Source organism: Gigantopelta aegis, chromosome 15 (assembly GCF_016097555.1).
Source record: "Gigantopelta aegis isolate Gae_Host chromosome 15, Gae_host_genome, whole genome shotgun sequence".
Taxonomy (NCBI): Eukaryota; Metazoa; Mollusca; class Gastropoda; order Neomphalida; family Peltospiridae; genus Gigantopelta; species Gigantopelta aegis.
In genome coordinates this window covers 7,798,051-7,821,469 of record NC_054713.1, presented here as the reverse complement: position 1 = coordinate 7,821,469, position 23,419 = coordinate 7,798,051, and the positions used below count along the sequence as shown (strand labels likewise).

Below are 23,419 nucleotides of genomic sequence, written 5' to 3'. Positions count from 1 at the left end.
CAAGGGTTTTACAGAATTACTTACAGTAATAAAGCAGGACGATTTGAAGGGTATCCGTGCGGTTATCACACAATACCCTGTGATCTTATTAAAAGAGGCACATCTTTTTAGTGTGTCTAGACAGTGTCTGGGGACCATCTAAATATACACCTGCCAATCAGGAACCACAGGTACAGGCCACAGAAAGAAAAGACCAATTAACCAAGAAAACACTCTGATTATTATTTCAGTACATGGGTTAATTTATGTACAAAACATAATAGTTATTTCAACACTTTGACAATGGTGGTTTATTTTGTATAGAAAAATAATATATAATTGTTGTTGGCTTACTAGGTTGGCTATTATTACAGAACATTGCGATGCATCCGCAAAAATCAGGTATGTTTTGTTTCTTCAGTTCGAAGACTAATTCCTGATGTGACACGTTAGGTATTACGTAACCACCAGCTCACCAGAGATGAAAATTCACTGGGATGGTACAAAATGGCTGCGCCCGTTATATATAATAGCCGTCACATTTAACGTTTTATTAATTAACTATACGATTATACTTGTTGATATTAAGCAATAATGTGCATTATACATCGTTGAATATGCATACCAGGCCAAATGCCGTAATTGTCCCCTCCTTTAAAGTTGCTTTGTTTAATGACACCACTAGAGCACAATGATTTATTAATCATCGGCTATTGGATGTCAAAAATTTCGTAATTTCAATATTAAGTCTTAGAGATGAAACCTGCTACATTTTTCCATTAGAAAAATTGGATTTTTCATATCCACCATCTCACTGACAAGACAGCATATACCATGGCCTTTTTATAATCTAGTTGTATTGCATTGGCTGGAACAAGAAATAGCCCAATGGGTCCACTGACGAGGATCGATCATAGACCAACCGCACATCAAAGTGCATGAAATAGAAAATATAGGAAATGTTTTATTTAACAATGCATTCAACACATTTTTTATTTATGGTTATATGGCATCAGACATATGGTTAATTAAGGATCAAATACACACATATATATATATATATATATATATATATAAAGAGGACACCCACTGTCACCACTTCATGAGCTACTCTTTTCAATTAGCAGCATGGAATCTTTTATATGCACCATCCCACAGACAGGATAGTACATACCACAGCCTTTGTTACACTAGCTATGGAGCACTGGTTGGAATACAAAACAGCCCAATGGGGCCACCAACGGGGATCGATCGCACATCAAGCGAATGCTTTACCACTGGGCTACGTCCTGGCCCCAAAGTGCATGAAACACAATGTCCAATTTCAAAACATTTCAAACCCATAACCACCTAATACCGGCACTTACAGTCTGTTTTGTTTCTATTATGTTCTCTCAAATTATTTTTTCATAGGAAGCCTGTTAGCAGGGAAGTACAGTGAACTGTATAGTATTCAGGTGTACTGGACCGTGTCACCTGCACTCAGGTAATTAGTAAACACTGTTGAAGCGAATCCGTTACAACTCCTTTAATGGGAACATCACTATTCTGATTTAATAAAAAGTCCATATCACTAAATTCTGATTAATAGAAAGTCAATCGGGTGTTGTTGGTGCAAACCAATTAGAATGAAAGATCTGTGATAAAATCCCAGCTGATTATGAACGTCATTCTGACTCGCATGTTTTGCCCAGAGGTTGTTTTGACCAGTAACAGATGTAGGTATTTTCTCCCATCCTAATCAGTAGGTGTGTCACGATACACTTACCTCACGATACGATACCGATATCTATCATGATACACAACCCGCGATACGATACATATCATAATACATAGCCCACGATACGTAATGCATCACGATACACAACCCGCAATACAGTACATATCACGATACACAACCCGCGGTACAGTACATATCACGATACACCACCCGCGATACAGTACATATCACGATACACAACCCATGATATGATACGTATCACGATGCACAACCTGCAATACAGTACATATCACGATAGACAACCCATGATACAGTACATATCACGATACACAACCCGCGATACAGTACATATCACAATACACAACCCGCAATATGATATGTATCACGATACACAACCCGCGATACAGTACATATCACGATACACAACCCGCGATACAGTACATATCACGATACACAACCCGCAATATGATATGTATCACAATACACAACCCGCAATACAGTACGTATCATGATACACAACCCGCGATACAGTACATATCACGATACACAACCCGCGATACAGTACATATCACGATACACAACCCGCGATACAGTACATATCACGATACACAACCCGCGATACGATACATATCACGATATACAACCCGCGATACAGTACATATCACGATACACAACCCGCAATACGATACATATCACGATACACAACCCGCGATACAGTACATATCACGATACACAACCCGCGATACAGTACATATCACGATACACAACCCGCGATACAGTACATATCACGATACACAACCCATGATACGATACGTATCATGATACACAACCCGTGATACAGTACATATCATGATACACAACCCACGATACAGTACATATCACGATACACAACCCGCGATACGATACATATCACGATACACAACCCGCGATACAGTACATATCACGATACACAACCCATGATACGATATGTATCATGATACACAACCCGTGATACAGTACATATCATGATACACAACCCACGATACAGTACATATCACGATACACAACCCGCGATACGATACATATCATGATACACAACCCGTGATACAGTACCAGAGTTCGACAAATCCGCTAGCCCGACGCCCGTGGCTAGTGGTTTTTAAGTTCGGGCTAGTGAGAAACGCAAAACCACTAGCCCCTGCGGGCTAGTGGTTTCCCCCCTCCTCTCGTCATCGCTCGATCGTGGGTTTTTTTTTTTTTCTTTCTTTCTTTTTCTCTCGGCTGAAATTTCGTTTAATAAATTTGATTGTGATGTTTGTCATCGAATAATATCAACAACGCAATCAGTATATACTAATAATCCACTTGAGCTAGGTCTGCAAACTGCAGTAACATGCTATCTCTACATCGTCACAGTTACAGCATGCATTGTTTACCTTTCCCTTTCAAGTTTCTGGCACAGGAAATAAAGTCTAATGACATGCGTGTTTTGATTGGTTAGACACGTCACGTGGTAGTTAATCTCGCACATATGTTTTAGGCTAAGAACTTGGAAATCACCAATCGCGACGACAGGTTAATCTCAATCAAGTAAACCTCAGCCATGCTTTGAATTTCAGTGTTTGTTTTATTTACCTATTGTTTTCTAATTTAACACTTCGCTGACATGTGGTTATCGGCAATCAGGAAAACAATTTACTTTAATGGTAACCGCACATGCACTGACTCGGCTTGGCCTATTACATGTAGCGGTTTGGATAATACGGCATAGCTGCCGATACAAGATAATACCTTTTTTGTTCATCAATTAACAACGGATTAGATGTCGCCACTATATTCATTTGATATCGGTCTGACACGGGATAATGCCCTGTATTTGGCATCACCGTTCCTGGCGACATAAATAGTAGGCCCTAAATATATAACCCAACTACCAAATACACTGAACCATCTATTACCGGGTGTCACACTGTCGTATCCTCATTTAAATTTAATTATTTTGATAGTGTGTTTAGATACCAACCAAGAGTTTGCTCAATTATTTTTCCCCGGGGGAGGGCAAAAACGAAAACGGGACAATGACGATGGATCACACTTGACAAAAGACAAAACGTACGACACGACAAAACTGAAAGTTACATGATTTAAGTGTTTGTTTTATTTTACTGTTATACTCGTAAATGTGTAATGTTACAAAAATTATATAAAAATCCAGTTATAATTGATCAGGAATTTGGGCTAGTGCTTTATCTTGGTGGGCTAGTGGTTTTCACAAACCCACTAGCCCTGTGGCTAGTGACTTTTCAAAATATTTGTCATACTCTGAGTACATATCATGATACACAACCCACGATACAGTACATATCACGATACACAACCCACGATACGATACATATCACAATACACAACCCGCAATACAGTACGTATCATGATACACAACCCGCGATACAGTACATATCACGATACACAACCCGCGATACGATACATATCACGATATACAACCCGCGATACAGTACATATCACGATACACAACCCGCAATACGATATGTATCACTATACACAACCTGTGATACAGTACATATCACGATACACAACCCGCAATACAGTACATATCACGATACACAACCTGCGATACAGTACTTATCACGATACACAACCCGCGATACAGTACATATCACGATACACAACCCATGATACGATACGTATCACAACCCGTGATACAGTACATATCATGATACACAACCCACGATACAGTACATATCACGATACACAACCCGCGATACGATACATATCACGATACACAACCCACGATACGATACGTATCACGATACACAACCTGCGATACAATACGTATCACGATATACAACCCGCGATACAGTACATATCACGATACACAACCCGCGATACAGTACATATCACGATACACAACCCATGATACGATACGTATCACGATACACAACACGTGATACAGTACTTATCATGATACACAACCCACGATACAGTACATATCACGATACACAACCCACGATACAGTACATATCACGATACACAACCTGCGATACGATACGTATCACGATATACAACCCGCGATACAGTACATATCACGATACACAACCCACGATAAGATATGTATCACGATATACAACCTGTGATACAGTACATATCACGATACACAACCCGCGATACAACCCATGATACTATACATATCACGATACACAACCCCGTGATACAGTACATATCACGATACACAACCCATGATACGATATTTATCACGATACACAACCCGCGATACAGTACATATCACGATACACAACCCGCGATACAGTACATATCATGATATACAACCCGCGATACAGTACATATCATGATACACAACCCGCGATACAGTACATATCACGATACACAACCCGTGATACAGTACATATCATGATACACAACCCGCGATACAATACGTATCACGATATATATCCCACGATACAATACGTATCACGGTACCTGATTCACAAGATTTTTTACACGTAAAACAAGAAGTTGAAGCTTAGTTGATGTGATTTTAAAATAAGAAATAACCCTGATAAAAGAGAAACACTGATTAATGTAGAAATACCACATCATAGACATATTGAAGTAAGCAGACACATATTCTCAGTCCAGTCGGTTTTTTGTGAAGAAAATACATGTAACTTGTCAATATGTACATAGCAGTACAAATTGGTATTGGTAAATGAGTATGTGTTGGTAATATTAATATACAATAAAAGTAATGTCTAATATTAATATAGGAATCGACACATAGTCAAAATAGGAATAGATACACAAGCAAGGGTATCGTGTATCGTATCATCAACAGTATTATCGTGATGCATCGATGTATTGTGACACCCATCCTAATCATTGTCCCACAACGGCTGGGTTGTCATCCCGTATATGTTTCAAGGTGCGAGATTCACCCTTAAAGGGTGGGGTCTAGGGTCTGCAGGTCACCGGCTTCAGTTGTTTCGTGGTTAAGCCATCGGACATAAGGCTAGTAGGTACTGGATTTACAGCCTGGTACCGGCCTCGGTGGTATCGTGGTTAAACCATCTGACATAAGGCTGGTAGGTACTGGATTCACAGCCTGGTAACGGCTTCAGTCGTGTCGTGGTTAAACCACTGGACATAAGGCTGGTAGGTACTGGATTCACAGTCTGGTACCGGCTTCAGTGGTGTCGTGGTTAAAGCATCGGACATAAAGCTGGTAGGTACAGGATTCGCAGCCTGGTACCGGCTTCAGTGGTGTCATGGTTAAGCCATCAGACATAAGGCTGGTAGGTACAGGATTCGCAGCCTGGTACCGGCTTCAGTTGTGTCATGGTTAAGCCATCAGACATAAGGCTGGTAGGTACAGGATTCGCAGCCTGGTACCGGCTCCTACCAAGAACGAGTTTTAATGACTTAAAGGGTAGGTACAAGACCACTACACCCTCTTCTCACTCTCTAACCACTAACCAGCTAACAACTAACTCCCTGGACAGACAGTGCTGATAGATTATGTGTGTGCTCAGGACAGTGTTTGAACCTTAATTGAATATAAGCACGAAAATAAAATGAAATTGAAATGAAAGACCTGCAGGTGCTTGTTCACCTGCAGGATGACATTTTAGGGAGGTCACATAGGGGTAAATCCCTTTCCTATTTATTAGATATATTTTAAGGCATCTGGTAGCAACAGGTTTCACAAGTGCACCATTTGGAAGGGAAAGTTTCCTCAGACAAGCAAAGTGTACCTCAGTGGATGTCCAATGGACAAGTACAAATGTTCAATGCAGTTTCATTTTGTGCTATTAAAAACATTGACTTTGTACTTGATTAAAACTAATAATTTATTTGGATATAAGGATGGAAGGAAGGAAGGAAATGTTTCAATTAACGACACACTCGACACATTTTATTTACGGTTATATGGCGTCAGACATATGGTTAAGGACCATACAGATATTGAGAGAGGAATCTCAGTCGCCACTTCATAGACAGAATAGCACATACCACGGCATTTGATGTACCAGTCATAGTGCACTGGTTGAAGCGAAAAATCGCCTAATGGGCCCACTGACTGGGATCGATCCCAAATCTACGGTGCATCAAGCGAGCACTTTACCACTGGGCTACAGCCTGCCTCTGTTGACAATGTAAACACTATTCATACAATCCAGGCCTGCACAAATTAAAAATCTGCATAACCTGAAAAGGGGTTATGCCAAAAGATTTAGCATAACCTATTTTGGTTTGCATAACCGGGGTTTTTTCTTTATAATTAAAAACAAAATATATATATACTTAATTATGAGAAACAAGAGAGTGGCAATGGTAAGTAAAAAGTATATGTATACAAATGTTTAAGAGATTTAAAAATAATAATAATAATTAGAACTAAATTGTAATAAATTACCAAAACATAGTGAATGTCAGGCTTGACCTATTATATAAAACACATCATCATGTGTGCACAACTACGTGTGAATAAATAAGAATTCACTGCAAGGCAATCTCTTACCATTACTTTTATAGCATTAGTCTTTTATGTGTATATAATGTCATGACATTCAGTCCTGAGTGGGAGACTCGGTACCACCTTCCTCATCTGAGGAACAGTGGATACTGATACTGTCACTGTTAATATCACTGACACTGTCGTCATCGTCACTGTCACTATCCGATTCGGAATTACAGTTAATAATAGGGTCACTGTGACTCTGGTTTATCCTGGTTGCTGATTCAGTTCCAGATTGTAATGACCAATGTACCTACTGTGCAAGATATTTATACAAACTTGACTGGTTACGTTACACGCTACGAAAAAGCACTGCGTCGGGAACAAGTGTAATGTTTGTACTCGCGATAAAAATATGTTGGTACATTGCCGGGATTAATAATTCAGTAAATTTTACACGAACGGTAAATCGGTTATGACAAATAAAATGGCATAACCGATCAATGAACGAAACGGCCGTTCGTGCAATTTGTGCAGGCCTGCAATCCTATCTATCTATCTATATATCTATATATATATATATATATATATATATATATATATATATATATACATTAATGGAATTATACAAGAACATTTAGAAAATACTAGGGTCCAGACAGTTCATAGATTATTTTTTTCATTTATTTATTTATTTATTATATTGGTGTAGAAATTGTAAAAACATGAGATTGGACATTTTCATTGCGAGTGTGATTGTGAAACAAAAACACATGAGTCTCACAGCAAAAAAAAGTGAGAGTTGACAGGTCTGTGATTGGTATATCAAAGGCCACAGTATGTGCTATGTTGTCCTGCCTGTGGGAAAGTGCATAATTTTATATAGAATCCCTTGCTAATAATGGGACAATGTAGCGGGTTTCCACTCTAAGGCTATATGTAAAAATTATCATATGTTTGACATCCAACAGCCAATGTTTAATAAATCAATGTGCTCTAGTGGTGTGGTTAACAAAAATCGAAAAGTTTACAAACGAATTCTGACCCACACGTTTTGTTCAGTAACCACAAATGTGTAATACAACTGTAAACCACAGGTGTGTAATATGCATGGCTTCATTCCAGCAGCATGCTACACATCTGTTGTGTTTACAGAGGACAGTGTGTCCTAGAAAAGCCTTCGGGCTGCCAACTGGGAAATTATCGGCACATGTACAAGCTTGTCCTTGTCACGTCAGGGACATACCAAAAATCAGGAAGGAAGGAATGTTTTATTTAATGACGAACTCAAAACACTTGCCATTTTTTAACTCGTAGTCTCAGCAGAAATTTGCTATATTTTTTTTTCCATTTGCTGCAAGGGATCTTTTATACGCACTTTCACACAGACAGACCAGGCAACAGCTTGTTTAAAATTATGTTGTTGTTCGCTACACAAGTTTCAGAGACCACTAGAAAATTTTAAAACATTAAAGGGACACACCCTAATTACGGCTAGTTGTTAACCATTACGGCGTTGTTTTTCGCTATTAAACCCATTTTTTCACAAATAAAATTGCACTTTACTTACCATTTATTATTTAGAATATACATTTCCATTCACCTGAAGTGGTTTTTTGGTAATTCTGGTAATCCTGGTGTTTGTAATACCACAAAATGCATTTTTCGTATTTCTGAAAAACGGGTGCACGTTTGATTGATTGATTTCAACTTATTTTCGTGCTTATATCCAATTACGGTTCAAGCACGCTGTCCTGGACACACACCTCAGCTATCTGGGCTGCCTGTCCAGGACAGTGGGTTAGTTGTTAGTTTGTTAGTGGTTAGTGAGAGAGAAGAGGGTGTAGTGGCCTTACACCTACCCATTGAGCCCTTAAGAACTCGCTCTGGGTTGGAGCCGGTACCAGGCTGCGAACCCTGTACCTACCAGCCTGTAGTCCGATGGCTTAGCCACTGCGCCACCGAGGCACGTTTGAGAAAAAAACGTTGAGCAGACAAGGTCTAATCTATTTTTAGACGGGATATTTGTCACAGACGTTGGTATACCACGTGACCGTTATCATTTTGGTTCGGTTTGTTTTCTCGTGCACGGTTCGCGCAATCAACATCCGATTTGTTGTTGTTCATTTGTGAGATTTTTCTTCACAGTTCGTAAACATTTTCAGTAACAATAAAGTTCAGACAAGTAAGTATCTCAATACAAAACGTTACAAACCCTTAAAACCAATAATTTTGCTAAGTCCTACGATATCTGGAGAGGGGATACAACCAGGACAGAACAGTTGGAACATGTCCAGGAGAGGTGAAAAGAACGCACCCCAAGTCTGTGAAATTTGTCGTGACGTAGGCATTGTTGTGCTTCGAGCGACATCTACCGGTGACATCAGAATACAAACTTTCAAAATTATTTCAAGCAATTGGGACATGGGGATTCCCATGGTATTTATCGATATAAAACCTGCTTTTTCACTCCATTTGATAAAAACGTGATCTAAGTGTGTTACAGGTTTGTAGATTAACCAAATTATAATTTATTTTCGCTGGATGGAACTAGGGTGTGCGGCTTTAAATAGTACATTGTAGTTGCTAATCAATTTTCACTCGACTACAAATATCGCTAGTCAAGATTTTTAAAACAAAATATTCACTGCAGAACAGCACATACCAAGACCTTTGATACACCAGTTGCGGTGCATGGATTGGAATGGGGAGAAAATAAACTATTAGCAAATGGGTCCACTGCGGTGGTTCGATCCTACAACACAAGCACCTCAGGCGAGCACTCTACCGCTTGAGCTAGATCCCGCCCTCTGAATACAGAAAGCCTGTTTTTTACTTGCTCACAATATAACTATGGTACATGTATTTACAGTGTACTTAAACACCTGTGTTTAATAAGAAAAACAGGCTTCATAAATTTATCCGGATATGTCTACAGAAAGCAGCTCAGGAGCATTTCTTGGCAGACGTGACTCTGGTATGCTTGTTTATGTCATAAGCCTGGGGTATGTACATGTATATATGTAACCGTTATGTCATTTCTGGCTCGGCCAACACAGGTATGCGCTAAGTAATCACTCTACGTGGTTACATCGGTGACTGGTATTACACTGCCGTGACATACGAAAGTTATTTGATGATGTATACAGTATACACATGTATGCTCCATACCAGTACGTGCAATCAGTCCGGTGTTTTAAAAGCAGCTGAGCTAAATTTCTCAAAGACCTCATTTTCAGATAAAAGAAAGGGATTTTCTATTGAACATTTAAAAGGCAGGTCTATTCAATGTGGGTTGGGAGCCCCCAAAAAACATTCTCCATCACTGGAAAGGAAAGGAATTTTGTTTCAACCATTTAATATATTACAATATTTATACTATATAAATTCACATGCTAAAATTCACTCTTCACAAACTAGTCTCAGGGGAGTTTTAATTTTTTTGGGGGGGACACATCATCTGATCCCTGGTTTAATAAAAAAAATAATAATAAAAAAAAAAATCTGGGCATCAAGACAAAACTGGTTACAAGACTGGTTACTAAAAGTGAGATTAATTTTTTTTTTATATTTACAACATGGGATGTACAGGAAGGGCATAGTGGCATACCAGTTAGAGCATAGTGGCATACCAGTTAGAGCATAGCGGCACACCAGTTAGAGCATAGCGGCACACCAGTTACAGCATAGCGGCACACCAGTTACAGCATAGCGGCACACCAGTTAGAGCATAGTGGCATACCAATTAGAGTATAGTGGCATACCAGTTAGAGCATAGTGGTATACCAATTAGGGTACCATGGCATTTTTCTTGAACATGCCAGGCTTAGCATTTTATTTTAATTTGGCAAAATAATTTTATGAAATAATTGATATTTTGTTTTATAAAAATAAATGGGTTTATGCAATTTTTTTAGATTTAGCAGATAATTTGGTGAAACTTTCTGCTTATCCCAAGCTAGCCCTGCATGTTGTCAACGTTCTTGCCATCAACAAATTTATCAGGGCACAATGATAAGTACGTAACAAGAGCACATGCCATCATCAGGGAAGGAAGGAAGGAAATGTTTTATTTAACGACGCACTCAACACATTTTATTTACGGTTATATGGCACCGGACATATGGTTAAGGACCACACAGATATTGAAAGAGAAAACCCACTGTCACCATTTCATAGGCTACTCTTTTTTATTAGCAGCAAGGGATCTTTTATATATACACCATCCCACAGACAGGATAACACATACCACTGCCTTTAGGTATACCAGTCGTGGTGCAATGGCTGTGATGTGAAATAGCCCATCATCAGGGCTGGATTCAGCCTGACCCAGCAGAAACACATCCCTCCACTAGACTGGTTTAGGCCACATTGGGAACTAATCAAATAGTTCGCTGATCTTATAGGGCTGCGCTCTGAAAAAATTCAAACCTTGGGGGTGATGAGGAGAGACAATGATATCTCCAGGAAGTTATGTCCCTACCCGAATCTGGGACATAATTGATTTCCAACATTGGGTGTTTAGATTCAGGATAAACATTTTGAAGCCTTCTATTTCACCAGCATGGTTTATCCTGGGAAAATCTCATCATTCAGCACTTAGAAGCACTAACACTAGAGTGGCCTGTCACTCATGCGTGGGACATTTTCAGCATAAAATCTGTGCATTCTGTCAGTTAGTGTCATACTTTTGATAGTGAACACTCGTAATTAAAGTGTCACTGGCTGAGGCACATCAAAACCACACCAGGAGACTGGGCCACTTCAACTGGGCAGCGGCTACTCTCTGAAACTGATGAGGAATTATCACAGACCTAACTGCCATTACCATTCCAGCTTATCAGTAGCAGACCACAGATTGACCATTTGTTGGAACGAGGCTCAGAGGGGGTAGACATTTTCAGAGACAGGGTAGACATTTACAGAGAGGCCGTAGACATGTATTCTGTCATCAGGTGGGGGGCATAGCATGGTCTAAAAGTGGGGGGGAGATATGAACCAAACAGACTCTTTTGTCAACATTTTCCCTGGACATGAATATGAATAACCCAATGTTTAAAATTTGTTTTACCTCAGCAAGGAGGTTTGTTAGAACACCAGTGCCATAGCTAGCCCTGATTTGTACTCATTCACTCGCTCAGTCTTGAGCAGAAGTACGGATTAGATGAAGGTCACTGGTTTATCGATCAGATTCATTCGGGGATGGGTGTGGCCATTCCATCATTAACACCTGTTAGATCACATAAACAACTTGCAGGATCATCAACAAGACAACGACGTCAACAAGACAATCAAGTCAGTGACACCATCTCACCGTCTCTCCCTCTCTCTCTCTCTCTCTCTTCCCCCCCCCCCCTCTCTATCCCCCTCTCTTTCTCTCTCTCCCTCTGTCCCTGCCTCTCTCTCTCTTTCTCTACCTACCTCCTCTCTCCCTCTCCCTCCCTCTCCATCTCTCCCTCTCTCCACAAACAGTGATTTAAATTTTAATTCCACATGCAGATTGGGAAATAGAGTATGAATAGGACTTAAGACTAGTTAAGGAGAGTCATTCTTAGCTTCCATTAGCATGTGAATTTTTAAATAAAGCACTATCTTAAAATGTGCAAGTCACCACCCATGACCAAGTCCCTTTAAGGACAGCAAAACAGCAATTATGATGTCTGCCAGCTGTCTGTAGCTCAGTGTGTGGATGTGGGGTCGGGTTTTGTGTGAGGTAATGCCCAGATTTAACCAAACAAAAGCCCTCCAGCCAGAAGCATTCAACAGCATACAAATCAGGTGACCTCCACTAATCCCCGCTAAGTACCACAAAACCTATTACAGGACTGTACAGTGGTGGAGGCAGACAGGGTGGGTGACTAATCCTCTTTAAGTGCCACAAAAAACTGATCATAGACTAATTGCATAATGTTGTGAAGGAATCAAATGGATGGATTGATGAATGGATGTTTAACGACACCCCAGCCCAGGGCAAAAGTATATATTGACTATTGGGTATCAAGCAAAGATATACGTGTGGAGTCTCACCAGCCTTGGTTGCATCATGGTTAATTAAGCAACCCGGTACCAGCTCCCACCTAGAGCGAGTTTTCACGACTCAATGGGTAGGTGTAAGGCCATGGCACCTTCTTCTCTCTCACTAACAATTAACAACTTACCCACTGTCCTGGACAGACAGCCCAGATAGCTGAGGAATTATAGAAACGTAAAATAAAATTCACTTCTTAACGCCCACCTCACCACCCCCCACCCCCCCCAACTACAACAACAAATCCCAGCTACAGCCCTGGACAAGCAAAATGTACATCATTGGTTGTCCAGTGGACAATTAACAAATTTCAATGCAGTTTTATTTTGAGCAGTCAAAAAGATGGTTCTTGTGCTTGAATAAAACAAATCATTTCTTTGGACAAGTAGGTTTTGTAAACAGACTTCTCTGATGGCCTAGTGGAAAAGTCTGCTTATTTAGATTTCTAGATGTACTTGTCCGGTAGACTAGTGAACGATTCTGCTCATTTCTATCGCTGTTTTATATGCATTTTCCCCACAGACAGGAAAGCACATACCACGGCCTTAGACCAGTTGCAGTGCACTGGTTGGAATGAGAAAAAACATCAGCTGAATAGATTCACCGAGGTGATTCAATCCTGTGATGCAAATACTACAAAACTGATTGCAATATAACTATATATTTATTTTAGGGTTTGTTGGGGCATTGGGTTTTTGTGGTTTGTTTGGGATGGGATGGGTTGGGTTTTGTTGGGGGGTGGGGGGGTGGGGGTCTGGGGTAATAGCAACTGGTCTCAAACCAAGCAACATGACAAAAACTAAATTTAATAAACTGTTTTGGTTTGTTTTGGGTTTTTTAAATAAGGTTTGTTTTAATTTTAAAATAATGAGGGTTTTTTAATAGAATAGAATGTAATTTAAAAGAAACATTTTTAAAAATTAAAAATATAATAAATAAAAAATATAATAAAGACATAAAATTCAGATAAATATCTTTTTGTTTTTATTCCTGATATTATTTATTAACTGTTAACAAATACAGGTAATAGGCCTTAATTTAATATTCTGAACTTTATTTCATGTTCATCTATCTTATTTACCAATGACAAGATATCAAATCTGAGCTTAGTTACAGTCAGTAGCTGTGGAATAAAATAACAAAAACAAAAACCTTGTAAAACAATTTAAGCCCATCATAAATCAACGTTAGCCAGCCGGCGAGCCCCGGAATTCCAAGGTAGCCGTCGCCCCATAACGTAAAAACAAGACCAGTTGAGGCGCGGGAATGTGCACGTGGTGTGCTATTTACCCAGCTTTGTTTGATCTGTGCCGACAGTGCGGGATTTCAATGGCAGCGATCTCGCGCGCCGATCTGTCCCGTCTAGCCGGTGAAATATACAGATAGTAGAGTGAGCGCGCGACCTGCCAAATCAGCTGGTTCCTCGCATCAGAACAATCGGACGAAACGCAATTTTACACCAAGGTCGACTATGTACAGAGACTTCTCGCATCATTGTTTTGGTTTCGTACACAACAGATAACAATGGAAATATTACATATCCAACGGTAATGTTTAGTATGATATAGGCCTATCTGACAAATGGCACTTTTCATTTATTTCATCTTTAAAATCTTACTTAATTTAAAAATAGAAAAACATATCGATATGTAAACCCATACTAAACAGAGTTGTCTGCTCATTATAGAATTCAGAATTATGTTGATAGGGTGGAGTTCACTGAAGGGGGAGGGGGGGAGTGGGTGTCTATTTTTAAAAACCTGATCGTCAGATTGTGGTCAACAGTACTCTCTCTCTCTCTCTCTCTCTCTCTCTCTCTCTCTCTCTCTCTCTCTCTCTCTCTCTCTCTCTCTCTCTCTCTCTCTCTCTCTCTCTATGTGTGTACGTGTGTCCGTCTCCTTCCCTCTCTTACACACACGCATTTTGAGTAATGCACATGTCTATAAATAGTATTATAAAGAGACACTCTTCTTGTTTTTTTTGTTTTTTTGTTTGTTTTTTTACACTCAGTCACACTTTCTACATCATTAACTGTACGGGAGAGCGGAAAGAAGTTGGGGGAGGGGGGAGGACTCTGCTCTCAGATCAAGATGGCGGCACGCCCAGACAAAAAAGTAAACATGGAACGCAACACCGACGCGCCGCAGATCTAAAAATAAACTCGCACGGGGGAGACATAACGTTGTAAAGAACAGTGACGCCTTGTTATTTGCGTGATCGGCCAAATTTCACCCAGTTGTTGACGTTTTGTCCACATGTTTGCAAGTTGGAATATTACAATCGATGAACGGAAAAAAGAGAAAGAGGAAAAAAGAGAAAGAGGAAAAAAAGGCCACGGTCTGTGCTCTGCATTGAAAAGCCAGCAAAGCACAAGACACGATATTCTATCAGGGTTTCTGCCAGAAGGTATGGAGAGTAAAATGACATACCCTAAAAGCTAGGAAATTAATGAATATATTTTTACGATTTTAGGATTGATGATGGCAATCGAACGGCTATTTGTAATTGGTCAAAGCACATGTATGAAATGCGGTGTTGTTACACCGTGCCCTCATATTATATTCTGGCAGAAAGCCAGTATATGGAAGATTAAAAACATCCATGTGAAGATTCTTCCTCCAGGATCGTACTTAGCGGGGGTGGCAGGAACAGCGACTAGTACATAAAATAGGGGAGATGCCATTTTGTCAAGCTGGACATTGTTATTGGTCCCCGCGATCTCTTTCCACCCCAACCATGATTTAAAGCCATTATGACATGTAGGGTCCAATATGTGTTGTTTCTTCTATACTCCCTCCCTACAATTTTTTTTCAATTAAGCAATTTATGATGGACAGATAAATTTATGGTACTGACATTTTGGTGTATACTGGCACATGTGTATGATATATATATTATTATTGATGTTAAAATAAGTTGAGATAGTTGGAAAGAATGTTTGTTTTGTTTAATGACACCACTAGAGCACATTGATCAATTAATCTTTGGCTATTGGATGTCATTTTGTAATTTTGACATGGAGTCCTAGAGAGGAAACCTGCTACATTTTTCTATTAGTAGCAGGGGACCTTTTATATGCCCCATCCCAGATAGGATAGCACATACCACAACCTTTGATATACCAGTTGTGGTGTACTGGATGGAGCGAGAATTAGCCCAATGGGCAAGTTCAAAGAAGGTTGTCTGCAGTGTAGATCAAAAGAAGAAGTGAATGATCAGAAACCGTAGAAAAGGCCCTGCTTATTATTTTATATATTAGTCTTGAAAAATAATGTTATTACAACTCTGAATACATGTCAACTATATGTCTCAAGTTTTTAGAGCAGGTTGGCTTAGTAAGTAGCTGTTCATTTAGAAAACACTATTATAGTAGTAGCGGATCTAGGAGGGGGGGGGGGGTCCCAGGGGTCCGGACCCCCACCTTTTTGAAAACCGACCATAACTTTTAAGGGGAATCACATGATTATATTAACTGTTCTGTGTAAAGTGTAAAAGGAGAGATCAGTTATCACATTTGGACCCCCCCCCCCCCCCCCAGAAATCCTGCATCCACACCTGTATAGTTACTTGTTCATGAATATTCATGAGCACTACATTAGAAAAACCCAACACGGTTCTATGGCTATAAATAATATACTTGTGTATATTTATATAGTATAAGTTTCTGCTACAGCTTTTCTGATCCAAATTGCTCCAGTCTTGTATGTTGTGTTATATGGTAATAATGTTCTATTATGGACTTTTGTATTTTTATCTTATTGGGATGTTGGACATTTAAAAAATTTTATTTTGGTTTTGTTTGTTTTTTAAAAAAAATTCCAGGGCAGTTGGGTTAAGGGAATGAGTATATGGAATTTTTTATTCTTCTGGGGTATTTCATTGGCATTTGGGTGTGGGGTTTTGAATGGTTATTTAGGACAGTTGGTGCGTTTAAGGTGGGATATTTTTCAGGCCTCGAATTTCAGGCAAATAAAGAGGGCAGTGCCATTTGTCTTGGACCAATGTGGGGGACATAGCCCAGTGTAAAAACGCCTGCTTGATACCCTGTCGGTCTGGGATTGATCCCCACTGGTGGGTCTATTTTTTGTTCTAGCCAGTGCTCCATGATTGGTACATCAACGGCTGTGGTATAGGCTTCGTCTCTAATGGTTGACATCTAATAGCTAATGATTAGTAAATCAATTTGCTCTAGTGGGTTCGTGAAACAAAACAAACCTTCTGGACTGATGGAGATTATGGCAGGAAATTGGGGTAACAACTTGTTACATGGCCATATTGATGTACTTTCCTTGTTCGACACCCAATAGCGGAGTGGGGCGAGATGTAGCCCAGTGGTAAAGCATTCGCTTGATGCGTGGTCGGTCTAGGATTATATCTCCGTTGGTGGACCAATCTGGCTATTTCTCATTCCAGCCAGTGCTCCACAACTGTGGTATGTACTATCCCGTCTGTGGGATGGTGCACATAAAAGTTCCCTTGCTGCTAATCAAAAAGAGTAGCCCATGAAGTGGCACCAGCAGGTTTCCTCTCTCAATATCTGTGTGGTCCTTTACCATGTCTAACGCCATATAACCATAAATAAAATGTGTTGAGTGCATCATCAAATAAAACATTTCCTTCCCACTAGCCGATCTCTTAATTTTGGGCTGGGGTATCGTTAAATATCCATTCATTTATCTATGTTACAAGGCAAAACATCAACATGTGTCTTAATATAACGCAACAGCACTGATTCAAAATAAATAAGTATGAACAGTTTAATGCACTGGCTGGAGCGAGAAATAGCCCAATGGGGCCCACCAACATGGACTGATCATAGACCAACTGTATATCAAGCGAGTGCTTTACCACTGTGCTATATCCCGCCCTTAAAAGGTAATGTTTTTAAGTATGTTTGCATGATAGGTAAAGGAAAGGGAATAACCATAACAGAATACTGCTAATGGCCAAAGTCAAGGTCACACAATAAAAACAATTTATTTACGCACAAGCATAAACTGGTCACATTTGCGAAAAAAAACAAATGACCTGCGACTTTTTGACAGGGGTTTTATTTGCACATGCAGGGCTCGAACGTAAGAATTTGTCTCCCACAGAGATTTAAAAACAAAATTGCCGTGAGTGAAATGGACCACCGATGGCAATTTAAAACCTGCCCATGGCAATTGTAAAAAAGAAACAACTTTTGCAACTGCAGCAAATAAATAATACGAAAAGGTTATTTTGCTGTATGTCGACATATGTTACATGTACTAATGTTATATACTGGCAGATAATGTACATCAGTTGTAAACAGTTTGCCATTATTGAGGAGCTTTACCAATGGCACTTTCGGCACGTGCCATTGGTGATGTTCCTGGCCTATGGCAATTTATATCTCAAGGACAGCAATTGTTGTCGTTGGCTTGGTTAAGATCGAGCCCTGACGTGAATTTGCATTGCTATTTCAAGCTGTCAGTATTTATAATTTAAAATAAAATAAAATATTATGGATTTATTCAGCATACTACATGTATTGATGCTTATTTAATAATGTAAGGCATTTTCACATCTATAGATCTATGAACAGTCTGACACCTGCTGTCAACTGAATTTGATGTTACATTTACTTTCACATATAAAACATTGAGTGCTTAATAGCATACTGTCATGGATTTAAGGACCTTATTTCTCTAAAAATGGATAATAACTAAAAATGACATTAATTGTTGAAAACCAAACTATTGCATCATCTTAACTGAACCATGGATGGAGTGAAATCCATGTCAACCCTCTCGGCAATTTTAGTTTTTGAATTATGGACCATTGCCATAATTCAATTATTTTACAAAATGTCATTAATAAATGGAGTATGGTGGTTATGAAGATGGTTGAATAAAGTACATTTTGGGACAAATCAAATTATTTTTGTTCAGGTAATACTTTGTTAGACCATTAAATAGGTCAGTGATCTGTGACAATATGCCTTTAATTGTTGGGCTAGCTCTGGGCGAGCAGAAAATATCTCAAAATTATCCATAAAATTTCAATAATGGTAAAAACCCACTTTATTTTTTCAACAAAATATCAATAATTACCTAAAACGTTTTTGCCAAATTCAAATAAAATTCGCCAATTGTTTTTAAAATTTGCCATTGGCGAATATGTCAAGTTGCAGTGCTAGCCCTGAATTTGTGACCAATCAAGTTCAACAAGAATTCATCATTTTTAGTTTTATGTTGTGGTTAGTGTTTGTTTAAGTTACATGTGCACAAAGAAAACATATTGAATATGTATTAAAGCTAAAATTAGTTATTTGTACTATTATTTTTTTACCTTTTTTTTTGGGGGGGGGGGGGGCAACTACTCCCCTTGCATCACCCCCCCCACACACACACACACACACACCACCACCACCACCCATCCCACTAGCTACGCCCTGATTATAACCAATGATTGACAATGAAATTCCAATGATAGGGTATGAATTTTATCATGACGCCCCTGTCAAACGTTGTGGTTGACATCTTAATTTGCAGTTGAGTGTGCTATGAAAATCGAATGTACATTACATCAATGACAGGGAAAATGCTGTGGTTGCCATTGTGCCCCATAAATCAGACATGGTCTATGGCAGGACAAATGCTCGGATGCTCTACCTGGTTTGACAGTACACTTCCAATACATCCCATATATTACATGTAGGCCTATCCTTAATTGTTAAATTTTTGAGTTTGGTGAAATAAATTGGCAAAGTTATTTGTGTTTTTTTATCTCATATTTTTATTAACTAAACTGTAAACATGTCTGCAACCAGTTTTGCCGTGTGCCATAATTCTTTTGGTTATTAAACCAAAGACAAGACTTGCTAGGCCCTCCAAAATTAAAATGTGTCCCTGCAATGATCAATGATGAAATTCTAACACTATTTAGGATGAGAATGTTCTACAATGTTCTTAGTTCTGGAAGTGAGTTTTTGCGTGCATGTTAAGAGCAAGCTGTTGTAGTACACGCCTGTCATGGGCGCAAGTGGCGCTTTCCATCCACAACAGAAAAATTTATTACAACTTTTAATTACAGGTTAAAAACAATACAATCTTGAGCGGCAACATCAGGTGCATGTGCAGGAATTTATGCATATAGGTTTCTTGCGGGGAGAGGCAAGTCATGCTCCCCCAGAAAAGAATATATATATTATTTTTTTTAAATTTGCTTTTGCATGGGGTGTTTCGATCCTCAAACCACACCCTGTACACACAACTGGTATTTTCAGGTTTCAGGGAGATGACGGTCATCCCACTTTTTACGGGGGGGGGGGGGTAAGATGACGCAAAAAAAATATCACTTTTTACGGGGGGGGGGTGCAAGATGATGCCTAAAAAATTATTTTAAATTATTTTACCTGTTTTCGTTTGTACTTGTTGCCAGAGTCGAACCTGGCCTTCATTCGTCTCAGTTCCTCCTTACAATCCTGGTCTTTCGTTAGCAGCAGGTACGATCTCCAGTTGGCGGAATCGAACCCCCAGTGACAGGTCCGGTTCTCGAGGGCCCTGTGCGAGTGACGCACGAATTTCGGAGGGCTGAACAATCGGTGGCAATGAACACACTGGATACACCTCGAGTCCGGGGTCCGGTACAATCCTGGGTTGAATATTCCTTTACATTTTCCGAAGCACTCGTGGTACACTTTGAAACTGTCGGGGGTAGGGGGGTCCATGTACGGGTCCTCATTGCTGTGTAGGAGAGCGTTACACAGTCGTTCGGCGTCCGTCTTTGTGACGAGACCGCAGCTCGGTGCGATCAACGGTAATATCCCTGTTATTTTCAGTGTATCCAACTGTCCGGGACTGCATCGAGAACAAAAAATGTGCAGTTCGTCGCAGACAGCATTTATCTGTTGGAGAGTAAAATCCCTTAGAACCGTGTTCAAAATCTGGGGCAGGCACAAGCGCCGCTCACCCCCTACCAAAAAACACGAAATGGTTTCTCCTTCCAAAACCGTGTCCGACCGATCGCTACGCGATGTGTCCACGGGGGTGAAAACCGGCATCTGCTGGATGGGGAACGGGGGTGGGGCCAGAAACGGGTCATACTCCATCCCTTTGTGAGTGGGGACGCATTTCTTGGCGTTGGCGATCACCTTGCGGTACTGTTCGACGCTCATGCCTACTGCCAAGTCATTGGGAGAAGTGGTGCTGGAAGGCAGGTTTATTTCACTGCTGGGCGGCCCGTGTAGACTGCGAAGCGCAGACGTTTGAAACCTCTTCACTAACCTCTGAATTCCCGGGTTCAGGGTTTCCTCCCGGTGGGCGATTTGTTCCATCAAACACACCTGAATAAAAACACACAACACTTTCCGATGTCCGTACCATGCGACAGCCCAGTCATTTGGGCCCTGTATGTATAGCGCGTAAGCTCTCGCGACTCCGACTTAGCTGTGCAGACGATGAAACCAACTTGGGAGACTATTTCGCTTTGTCGTTGTTCGAACTCCCTCCCTTCGTTAGGTGACCTACATATCTGCTGGTCGAATGGTGCGCAACTAAAAGTCCTCGTTCACGGAATCCACAACGCGGTTGGTATGCGTGGGTAATTAACGAGAATGTAACCGACGATATACACTAAGCAATTATTTTAGCGTCGTGAGCAGCAAACAGCTCTTCGAAGAACGCCGACGTTAACACTGCCATTAGTTTATCCTCCCTCGTTTTACCGGCTTTTACGTTCATTTTGCACATACGGCTGCATGACACACGCTATTACGCAAACTGCAGATGTACCGAACACTTTTATTTTCGACAACAAAAGCACAACGGTAACGGGTAACGCAGTCGTATGATTTTCGTTCGCGGAATTTCCAGCTTACCAGCGGTCTGACCCAAGGTAATCAAAGGCGTCTGGGCTGGTGACGTCACGCTGACGTCGAGACGTCTGTGGTGCAATGCATTTATTTGTGACCCGAGCCACGCGGAGCGGACCGCCATAAATAGGCTACAGCCAGTCTTACCAGTCTAGCCTTGTTGGCCGATCGAAACCGATTGACCTCGAATGACCGGAGCAAACATTTCCATGTGTTTGTTGAGCGATCAACGGCTATCTTAGGTGGTCGACCCTTTTATGTAACGGCAAACGGAGCCACATAAAAGGGTTTCGCATAAATATCGGCAATTTTTTTATACGAATCTAGAATTGGTGTTTGTTGAATATTGTTTAGGTTTATAAATAAGGAAGGTTTTAATATATTTTTTCCTTAGTGGGGTTGTAACGAGTTAAAAGTAAAAGTGTGTTTTGTTTAACGACACCACTAGAGCACATTGATTTATTGTTCAACAGTTAGTTTGGAAAATTCGGACAAGTCGCAATGTTTTGTTGTTTATGTGGGGCTGGGTTTTTTGTTTGTGGGTTGGGTTTTTTTTTTTTTTTTTTTTTTTTTTTTGGGGGGTGTGTTTGTTGCTATTGTTTTAATTTATTTATTTAAACACAAAGAAATTTTTTATATGCACTTTATATCGAACAAGACAACACATGTATCACTGACTTTAATGCATTAAAAATAAAGCATATAGGCTACCTCACAAAAGGTAGGAAATGGTTTATTTAACGACGCACTCCACACATTTTATTTACGGTTATATGGCGTCGGACATATGGTTAAGGACCACACGCAGATATTGAGAGAGGAAACCCGCTGTTGCCACTTCGTGGGCTACTCTTTCCGATTAGCAGCAATGGATCTTTTATATGCACCATCCCATAGACAGGATAGCACATACCACGGCCTTTGATGTACCAGTCGTGGTGCACTGGCTTGAGCGAGAAATAGCCAAATGGGCCCACTGACGGGAATCGATCCCAAACCGACCGCGCATCAAGCAAGCGCTTTACCACTGGGCTAGCCGCTACGTCTCGCCCCTACCTCACAAAAGTGCTATTGCTTAATTATATTTAATTAAAACAGCAGCTTCCCCTTCCTTCACATTTTAGAAGCCTCACAGCCGGTATATCAAAAACCGTGGTATGCGATGTCTTACACATTAAGTTATTAAAACTAGCTCTGGGAGACATTGCAGTTTATATGCACTTGAGGTCTATAATATCACTAACTTTTGACTTTTGTGTTTCTTTTTTGTGCAGTATTCTCATTATTTCGCATGTGATGTTTTTGGCATGTCGAGAACTCGCACACTCTACGTCATAATGATCACCTCTCAGGGATTGCATCTCTTGTACCAAGTAACTCCCGTCACGCGCCGCAAATTGCCCC

The 23,419-nt window shown here is 40.2% G+C and overlaps 1 protein-coding gene across 2 annotated transcripts in view; it reads right to left on the bottom strand.

Annotated features, from left to right (window-relative positions):
• LOC121390389 (ski oncogene-like) overlaps positions 1-22,132 on the bottom strand; it is a 40,284-nt gene extending 18,152 nt beyond the window's left edge. Inside the window, exon 1 of one of the 2 annotated variants that reach the window (XM_041522189.1) lies at positions 20,558-22,132. In XM_041522189.1, coding sequence (XP_041378123.1) covers positions 20,558-21,478 — 921 coding nt within the window. In that variant the 5' untranslated portion in view covers positions 21,479-22,132. The remainder of the gene's footprint in view (positions 1-20,557) is intronic. The other variant, XM_041522188.1, reaches the window with a different exon arrangement.
• Between the last annotated feature and the right edge of the window lie 1,287 nt (positions 22,133-23,419).